The 10568-nt window shown below is 36.2% G+C and overlaps 2 protein-coding genes across 2 annotated transcripts in view; one reads left to right on the forward strand and one right to left on the reverse strand.

Moving 5' to 3' along the window:
* LOC134744982 (endoribonuclease Dicer) overlaps positions 1-10568 on the forward strand; it is a 95343-nt gene that overhangs the window by 52373 nt on the left and 32402 nt on the right. The window lies entirely within an intron of this gene.
* Positions 620-10227, reverse strand: LOC134744983 (juvenile hormone epoxide hydrolase-like). The gene is made up of 7 exons (XM_063678938.1): positions 10123-10227; positions 7906-8091; positions 6126-6515; positions 4726-4883; positions 3559-3743; positions 2100-2334; positions 620-856 (listed from the first exon to the last, which is right to left on the reverse strand). Exons 2-7 carry the CDS (start codon positions 8089-8091, stop codon positions 634-636), a joined length of 1377 nt encoding a protein of 458 aa, XP_063535008.1. The 5' UTR covers positions 10123-10227; the 3' UTR covers positions 620-633.

A 10568-nucleotide genomic window follows, 5' to 3' on the forward strand; every position in this document is an offset into this window, starting at 1 on the left:
TTACTCTGTAAGTCCTAACTTTATTAGCTCTAACTGTATAAAGCCAACATCTTGGTCAAACGTACAGTACGGCTTGGCCGTTTCGTTGCTGTCAAATGGACAAATTGGACAATCCCTTAATGACACTCAGAATTTGAAAGACTTGTGTAACTACTTTGTACAACAAGTCCACCGAGTGAGTGTTTATATGACTGCAACGAAACGGCCAAGCCGTACTGTACGTTTGACCAAGATGTTGGCTTTATACAGTTAGAGCTAATAAAGTTAGGACTTACAGAGTAAAAGTCTTGGTACCTACTACGGGATCTGATAGCTTTTGAGTGTAAAAGCTTTATGCGCCTAGTCTTGGCAACACTTTACATGAAATGTTTTTGGTGGGATTACTTGGTTCGTATGAGTTAGTGACATAATATGTAAAAAATTAACTATAACTCCCGCGGATCTACCGGAAAACGCGAATCCGAAATTTCGCTATCTGCCTCTTTATCGCTCGAATATGCAAGAGTGACATATATGTTAGATAACGAAATTTAGATTTTCTTGTTTCGCGATAGACCTTCAGATTGTGATAGCGGCGCCACCTACGCAGAGTTTCGCGTAATATTCCCTATTATGAGCACTTCGTTGCTTCATTTACATTTTTCTATTAGCCTCATGAAATTTCTGGAACTCGGCTCCAGCCGCAAAAACGTCATCCGCTAATTCTTTAGGCACTTCTAGGGCGGCATAATGCCCTCCGAAATCTAAGGTAATAGACCGCACTAGGTTAGGGAATTTGTCCCGGAGAACCCAATCAGGTTGCCACATTATTTCGTACTTCAACTTGATAGCGGCTGTCGGTACCTTCGTAGGTATCCTGAAAAAATAATAGACTGGTGTTAATTTGGATGTAACTTAGGGACTTATAAAAATCTGCCAGTCAAATTTGAACTTTTTGTTAAAAAAGAAAAGTCATTCATTTAAATGTCATTTTCGCTAAACTACGTCCATTTGAGTTTAGTAGAGTTTAGTGGACTAAGAACGCTTCTTTTTCCTGCCGGCTTAAAGCTATTTCCAATCAGTCATTTAAAAAGTTCTCGATTTAAGTACATAGGTAGTCTCAATTACTTAATACCCGTAAAACTCAGCTGAGTGTTGCCATTGCCATACATTACGATTCAAATTAAGCTTCTCCGCAATCTTAATTTTCCTTCGGCTTTCCATGGATATTCAAGAAACAACCAAAGTTCAACATTATTGGCGCGGTTCTATTAGACAAAAGTGACAAGTGGATAGTGCAAAGTAGAGCAAGCAAGTCCTGAAACGGTTTTATAATGCCAGATAAAATTAAAATAATTATAAGCAAGAAAATGTTACGATTTCTCGCCAGTCTGCCTGTGACCACGAACGTAACGCACATTCGAAACGTCAAACGTAAGTTTGTACGCGATTATGTCCCGTATTACTTCTAAAATTATAATCAAATTACTTTAATTATCATTAATTGTGATCTTATCTGCGTGTACAGAGTTAAATACTGAGTATTATGCTGTAGGTACCTAAGCGCGAACGTCTTGGTCGTGGATCGTGGATTCATAATAAAACTTATGAATAATACATAACCATATTATATACAGTATAGATACCTTCAATACGTTTGTTTCCCGAAGAGATGCGCAGAAATCATTTACATACCATCGTCAACATTGTTAACTGACAATGAGTAAACTTTGTTGAAATTATATTGATTTATTTTGTCGATTAAGTTTTTGGAAATTTTTCAAAATGACGGAGCGACGTTTAAGCGCGTGGTTGTTTTATGCGATAAAAGCAGCGTTGAACGCATGCGATCAACGGAACAATAGATAATCTAATGACACTATACCTACTATTATTGTTTTCTGCGGTAAGCGCATTGTCATTTTTCATACATTCCGTTAACGCATGCGTTTAACGCTGCGTTTATCGCATACAACAACCGCGCGCTTTATTCAGTTATCAAAATACAGACTCACGAAGTGTAGAGCTCACAGAGCCACTAGTCATTATTACTTACCTATACCTACTTACATTGGTAAAGATAATGACTTTTGTATACGGATTTTCTAATATGCACTCACCTGTGCAATTCATAAACCTCTGGTGAACTAGCAAAGTAATCTTCGGCATACACTCTCACAGAGGTGACAGCGCAATTATTTACCCATTGAATAGTTATTGTATCTAACACGTCATCCAGTTGCAGGCTCTCCAGACCTCCGTGAATAGTGTCTAATTGATCCCTGTTAGTGCCTACGGCCATTTTTTCCGTCAGGAAAGCCGCCAAACCGGTTGGCGAATCTGTTAAGCTGACACCTGGAATATGTGTATTTATTAAGTAAATACCTATATATACGAGTATATACGAGTGTATAGAACTCGATAGCGTTACATTGCCGGTCTGCTCCGACTTCAAGTACCTCGGTTCGCTCGTACAGTGCGATGGCGATATTGACCGTGACGTGAAAAACCGGATTAGCACAGGATGGATGAAATGGCGACAGGTTACGGGAACCATTTGTGACGCCCGTATGCCCCTTCGGTTGAAGGGTAAAATTTATAAAACGATTATAAGACCTGTCGTCATGTATGGATCAGTGTTGGGCCCTAAAGGTGACGGATGAAAAGAGATTGCATGTAGCGGAGATGAGAATGTTAAGGTGGATGTGTGGCGTGACGAGAATGGATAGGATAAGGAATTAGTATATAAGAGGAAGCCTGAAAGTTGCACCCATAACAGAAAAAGTAAGGGCAAATCGCCTAGCATGGTACGGGCATGTGATGCGGAGGGATGAAAGTCATGTGACGAGAAAGGTATTAAGAATGAATGTGGAGGGAGGTACGAGGAGAGGAAAACCGAGGAAAAGGTGGATGGAAAATGAAAAATGTGTGAAACTAACGCAAGTGAATGATGAGATGACGGGTGACAGAGAGGTATGGAAGAAAAAGACATGCTGCGCCGACCCCAAGTGAATAGGACAAGGGCAAGCGAATGAATGAATGATGATGATTATACGAGTATATAGGAACGATATGAAGAAATTCTCGAAATCCGTACTTGGCAGATGAAATGCATGTCAAAGCAATGATTAGAATGTGGATGCAGCCGATAGTCATGCGATGAAGTGTTGGAAATCAGGATTAAGGCTCCATTCCTGGCTAAAAAACAACCGATTGTAAAAAAATATGTAAAGAACAATGTCGTTATTCATAAACGCATTAGAAGCCTGAATTAGCTATGAATCGTTTGTCTCTATCTGTCATTTTGAATTATGTATTTGAAAGAAGGGGATAAAACATAATATAACTAATTTAGGCTCGTAAAGTTTTATGAATAAGGGGGTAACAAAAAATCATGCTTCAAATATGTAGAAGGCCCTGTACAGGTCCACGCATTATGCGGTAAGCGGTAACTAGCGTAACGCCGTATTTTGTGGTAACTGAATTGTCAAACGTCAACTCTTGATAACCAGCTGTCAAATTCGGAGCACTTTTCACATCGAATACAAACAATGAATCTTTAGTGTCGGTGAAGCTTACCAATTGTGTCTGGTTTAGTTGCTATAAGATGGAAATAACCACTTTCTCTAACAAGATAGATTAGCTGACTCAATAAGGGATATAAGCGGTAATAATGATCGCCGGTTAAGCTGGGAGCCAGTGACCCTAAAAGGATCTTGAGACCACTTTTAAGGCTTGCTGATAATGGCATATTTGTATGAAATCTGGAAATAAAAGAATAGCGTATTAATTTGTTTGTAATTTTACTCAAGAATAAACTTAATTTACAATATCATTTGCCCGTGTATTCGTATGTGTAGTGTTTTTTGGCATAAAAATATTCTGTGATAGGCGTTATAGTTGTCTCTCAAATATGGAAATTTGTATAGGAAATCCATAAAATATAGATTGGATAATAAATAAGCTACCCAAATTACTAATTCCACGCAGACGAAGTGGCGGGCAAAAGCTAGTGAGAAATAAGTTTTATTTTATATACTTAATAAATTATTGCATGTTGATTTGATTTGTAATGCAAAAATAAATCACGACGAGCGTCTCCGTCTCAGCTTGGGCAAAAATGGTTTTACAGTACATATGGTGCTACTTTTTCGCATTAGTGCGTAAAAAGCACTTTTCGTGCATATGTCGAAAGTTTAAAGGGCCATATGTAATTTATCGCCACTCGTTTCGAATTTCCTCTTTTCCGCACTTGTATCGTAAATAACTATTGTATGGCTGTCCGGCTGTTTTTATTTTTTATTTAGGTAAACACAAGAAAGGCTTAAATATAAAGTATTTTAACACTATTTACAGTATGTGTGACCCACAACGTTCACCACTTATTAAACACAATTATTTTGATTATTCGGAGCTTTCTTTTTGATATACCACTGGAGCTCAGCTCAACTCAGGGAGGCATTGACAAGAGCAAGGATAAATATTATTATTATTACATTATAAATTCATGAAGAAGATATAAAATCTTTAACGCTTAACAGTTAACAGTGCATGCAGCATTAGGTTATACTAAATAGGTACTATCTTTCGCTTCTCTTGTTCTCGTCTATAGATTGTATTTCTCCACCGATTCTCGTGAAATTTTGTCACTAGGTTCGATAATTGAATGGCTTTTATTGTCGATTCAGTCGCGAGATCTACCTCTTACAGAGCCACTACTATTTATTCGATTAATTGTACTCTTACCCCATCACTTCATCGGGGAATACGGTGACCATGTGCGTGGCGGCCTGCGAGCCCCAGTCACCAGCGTGGACGTAGAATTTGTTAAAACCAAGGCGTTTCATCAGGTTCCTCATCAATATGCCTATCTGTACTGGATTAAGTCCTGGTTTACTCGTGCCCTGTAACGCGTCAAGAAACGTATAAAATCGTATTGTAATGTTGGGTCTTATTCTTGTATTCTTAATTTCTTAAACACGCTGTGAAGTGGATAAGATGGACCAGAAAGATAAACGAAACACTGTATTTGTACCTACCGTTTTTCTCTTGCATATTTAATTATCTTAATATTAACATTAGGCTTTATATGCACACGAGACCTGCACGTTTTTCTTAGCCACCGTGTTTTCCTCATCTGATCATCTGTATGTCTATTAGAAACGTGTTTTTAGTTTGCACAATCAAGTAGGATGTCATGATAAAAGGTATGGTAAAAGTTTTGAGGCCCGAGGAAGGACATAACTACATAAGATAGTTATAATCAATCATCATCATCAGTATCCCACGCAGACGAAGTCGCGGGGAGAAGGTAGGTTATAATAAAGTTGTTTGTTAAATCATATCGGAATCAATTGATGACAACATATTATATAACGCCATATTTAATTAAACTAAGAAGTATGATAATGAGGCAGCAATTAGCCTGGGCCACAAAGTACTACCACAGGCACATATAATAGGTACGTCAAATAATTTCGTTCATTTGTTTATCGCCGTGTTTTGAATAAAGTAACCTTGACAGGCTTAGGTTATAGTGGAAGGCCGTTGGTTGCTATTGTTAACGAGTTTATTTTTCATCAGTTGATTTTTATTTAGCATTTTAAATTATTAGGGTCACTTAGCGCCTCTACTAAAGTACCTACCTACTTATACTTTTGTTACTACTCTAGTAGTATTAAAAGTAATCCAAGTTCTCATTTGCTACCAAAAGTAGGATATCTGATATCTGTAAGGGTGTCAAGTTTAGTGCTAGGCTAGGTAGCGTTACCTTCAACTAGTTTATTGTCACGCAACGCACAGACACTTAATAGTACGGGCGAGGACTGTATGATCTACTACGTCATCTGATTCAAGTATAAGCCCTATGGCACACGTTCATAAAAGTGATGAGTGAAAACACTCGTTTGTCATCTCGCAACTGGCCGAAAGTGCGTCTGCCGGGCATTAAGATCCTTTAAATGCTATATGTAATGCTATATTTTTAAGCTGGCAGAAGAGTGTTTTCTGAATCTACAACTACATATAAATTGCTATATTGCCAGCACAAGTCTCATCTTTGTATCACAGTGTTAAGTAATTTTATTTTGCAATTCACCCTTAATACTCGTATTATTAAGTATGAATATTTATTAATAGGCACTGACCTCAGAAAATCCGAATCCAGGTAAATCGGCAGCAATCACTTCGAACACAAAATTGTATCCATCTTTAGGTGTAGTCAATATTGGGATCATTTTGTCAAACTCCTTTGAGGAGCTGGGCCAACCATGCAGCATGAGCAAAGGCAATACTTTGGCATTCTTCACTGAGGGCTTCACTCGTATAAATTGGATATCTAGACCTTGTATCTTGGTTTTATAATGTGGAAATCGGTTCAACAGTTCCGCTCGCTTTTTAAAATCATATTTTTCTGCCCAGTAAGTTAGCAAACTCTCTAAATAGACGGTATTTATTCCATACTCAGATTGAATGCCGTCTAAGGGCCGTGTTAGGGGTCGCCTGTATTTTATCCTCTGTCTTAAATCAATAATCACCTGAAACAGTAACACCTAAGTTATATTAAGTCAAATAGGATATAATAAGATAGAGCGGTACTGTCATAGTAAATTTTGTAACCGCTGTAAATTCACTGCCATCTATCGACATACTTTAAAACTAAAAATTAAGATTTATAAAAATACGTTAAAATGTATTTAAATATGGATAAATGATTTTTTTATTTGCATTAATTATTTTTATATGATTTTGACCCATGTTCTTTCACTGATATGCGTTAAAATTATAAATAACAAACGAAACCGTCAACGCCCTCTATACGAGAGTAGGCCAAAACTAGTGGCGCCCTCTGATCGAGAATCAAATTTTCGTGATTTTCGAGGCACGTTTTTTCCTTAGACTGTATCCATCTATTACGGAGTTATATCTATCTTTGTATTAAGTCATTAATTTTTAAATGTAGACATACCTAATATAATAGCTAACAATTGTAACAACAACAACATAAGATCCAAAATTATGATTTCGATAATCCGAGCCACAAGCATGTGTATCCGTGGGACACGGCACAGATTCAAATCTATCCAACATTTCTTCGGTTTCAATGACGGTGCAGCCCTACCCAACCCGTCTACCTCTAACCTGTTCTAGCGTCGTTTTCTTGTCGTTGCTCATTTCTGTATTTTTATAATTTTACATTTTTGATCAATAAACGTTACTTCTGCAAATAATTCTAGGGCAGATAATACTCGTAAAATTACAACAACATGGTCACATGGTCTTATAAATTTATTCATCATTCTTTAACCTTTTGGACGCCTATGACCGATATATACGCACCGTAGGTTCAACGCCAAAGACCGATTAATTGGTCATAGACCACAGAGCAACATAGACCTACATGCATATGCATAAAGTTCAATTTCAATTTTGACACTTCGGTGACGGCGTCTGGATTACAGCTTTTGTGTTTGACACGGCGTCGAAAAGGTTAAATCAGTGTTTTTCAATCTGTGGGTCGCGACCCTCTGAGAGGTCGCTTAGGTTCACAAACCGTAAGTAAAAATAAAACAAACAAAACTGGTTAAAAACAGCTGAAGGCAGGGTTTGTGAAATTTTATTCATACCAAATAGACTCGCCTTTTTTAATGGCATCGCGTCATAAGAGCATAAACAATACTTTAAAACGCGAGATGTATAGTTCTAGCCTTAATAAGAAACATTGATATTGAAACTGATGGCGGTATAAATTTCACATAACATCTGATTTAAATGGTCAATTTAGTTTTTTTCTAACAAAGCCTAGTTAGCTCAATTTGATAATGGTTCGATTAAAAATATTTGAAGAATTTTTTTAACTACACGATCTCAAAATATTGATAACTTTATTTAAACTGATAACTTATACAAAAACTTTTTTCTTCTTACCGTGTCATTAAATTCAATTTTAAATGGTCTAATGGAGGTGTCCTCTTCCTTTGGCCTCGGTGCTTTGCCCCACCACAGATCCTGGTCCAGTTGGGGCATATCAGGTACTTTGTAGATGTAGTAAGTTAGGAACACCCCATAGCTTATGGCTACGGTAGCTAGAAACCATGATATGTATTTAAACATCTGCAATTGTAACAAAAAAAGAAAACTTAGTTTTTTTAACATTACATTTTTTTCTCAAAAAGTCCTACTTTACGTAGCTGTTTAGTGTTCGCAAAGTTGGTTTTTGCGAACTAGTGCTTTTTAATATTTCAGCTTTTTTAATTTTAATTCTGACCGTAATCCACACCATAGAGTTTGAATGTTCAAAAACTATATATTTTTATTTTGCCATTAGACATTTATTACGTACAAAAAGTATTGTTACGCGATATAAAATAAATATTTATTTGTTATTATAGAAATAAAACGTTATATTATAATACGATATTTCACTAAAAAACTTTTTTATTAATTGGATGAATTGAACAATCATTGCCAGGTTGGCTGTTGTTAACAGAAATAATCTTAAAAATCTAAAAGTAAAACCGGAGCCCGCTATTTTCACTTAAAATTTAGTTTGTAACAAAATAACTAACAAATTGCAACTGTATGAGTGTTTTTGTAGGAAATGAGTTAAGGTGATTAATTTTTGCAATGTAAATCAACGCTGAACGTAGTTTTGTAGTGCTGAATAAAATAAAATATAAGTACAATATCATTAATTCAAGTTCAAAGGAAAATTCGTAACTGTAAGTGTAATACTCAGGTATCCAATATTTGTTTCATTGTGATTTTTTCACAAATGTGTTAAAAAACGTGGTTGTAAAAAATAACACTTTCCACACTTGCATTGAAATGTACTTGTACCTATTACTTACCTCAGTCATTTTACGCACCGCAAGTATCGACGAGTATCTATGGCGCGCGCGAATTACATATACAGGGTGGGCCAGTGATAAATGCATTAAAAAAATAAACAATTTTTATGTTTTTAAATAAAAAATATAATTATAATTTGGGATAAAGAAATAAATTTTACGTTTTAAAATTAAATCATCAAGCTGTCGTCCGTAGCGGTTGCGGCACTCTTTCAGTCTTGCTTGTAAATTTTGAAAGACTTTCGTTAGAAGTTGCGAATTTATTAATTTTTTTATAATGTTTATCACTGGCCCACCCTGTACAAATTGTACAATACAGTACCGGCCAATAATATATCACCTCCATGTTTTTACGGTAGAACTCTTTAGGGTTCCGTACCCAAAGGGTAAAAACGGGACCCTATTACTAAGACTTCGTTGTCTGTCTGTCTGTCCGTCTGTCACCAGGCTGTATCTCATGAACCGTGATAGGTAGACAGTTGAAATTTTTACAGATGATGTATTTCTGTGGCCGCTATAACAACAAATACTAAAAGCAGAATAAAATAACTATTTAAGGGGGGCTCCCATACAACAAACGTGATTTTTTTGCCGTTTTTTGCGTAATGGTACGGAACCCTTCGTGCGCGAGTCTGACTCTCACTTGGCCTGTTTTTTATATATTTGTACCACCTCACTACTTTAGGTAGTCAAGTAGTATATTGTAGAGGTAGCGACCTTTGTCTCATTTACCTAATGGTTTTTCATAGGTTTTTTTTAAATATAAGTATAGCCTGCTTAATTTTTTTAATAATTATTTTTAATAATATGCTGAGTCTCCTATTGCAATTCACAGTATTTTATTGCAGTATTCATCATATATTTGTATTAAATGACTAAAAATATGCAATCTACAGTGCGTAAATTCAATACGGGCGAATATTTAAACGGTGGTTAGCATAGGGCCTAAGAAATATTGCCCGTATTGGATTTACACACTGTATTATTGGCCGGTACTGTATTTACTTAATTAATAGCTAATTTCTGTAGTGCGTTTAGTAACTGTCAACCAACAATAAATTTGGATTTTAAAATAAAATAAACTATATGTATTTTTAATTATTTACCTACCTCCGGTTGAAAGTTTGTATGCTTATTGCAAATATTATGTATTAATTAATAATGTATCACATTGGATTTAAATTAAAAATAATGTTTTGTTTAACGTATTTCACTGGGCTATTTACCTATGTTAACGATATTCAAAAGTAGTTTTGATATAGTTTATATAAAAATGTTGTCTAAAGAAACACACCTTTTACACACAAGTTACACAACACTACACGAGTGTTCTCGTCAATGTGACTGATTTAAATACTTAGACATAGACCTTACGTTGTCGTCGCGAACGTCGCAATCGCAATCGTGTATAGGGCGTAAGTACGGTCACAAATTGGAAGACTTCTGGCTGAGACAACGAGAGAGCAGAGAGGCAGGACCGCGTTTCGAGTGCAGTGTCATGGAGGAGGGGAGAGTGGGCTCAACAATTCCTCAATTTAGGAGAACAAATTAATAGATTTATAGTACATTATGCAACGAGGGGGGTAAGCGAGATTTTGTAATCGAGGTCTATAATTTACGACAGCCGCAGACGCAATATTCTTACCCCCGGAGTTCCCTAACTCCGGGGGTAAGAATATTGTAAACTGTTCCTACACATAATGTTTTACATCACACTTGCGATGAAAGATCATTTGTAAT

The sequence above is a fragment of the Cydia strobilella genome, chromosome 10 (assembly GCF_947568885.1).
Source record: "Cydia strobilella chromosome 10, ilCydStro3.1, whole genome shotgun sequence".
Lineage (NCBI taxonomy): Eukaryota > Metazoa > Arthropoda > Insecta > Lepidoptera > Tortricidae > Cydia > Cydia strobilella.

Coding starts and splice junctions, on each gene's coding strand:
- LOC134744983 (XM_063678938.1), bottom strand. CDS start 8,091: ATGTTTAAATACATATCATGGTTTCTAGCTACCGTAGCCATAAGCTAT. Junction 4,884..6,125: donor CTGGATTCGGATTTTCTGAG/GTCAGTGCCTAT, acceptor GACGCGTTACAG/GGCACGAGTAAACCAGGACT. Junction 3,744..4,725: donor TTCCCCGATGAAGTGATGGG/GTAAGAGTACAA, acceptor TTTTATTTCCAG/ATTTCATACAAATATGCCAT.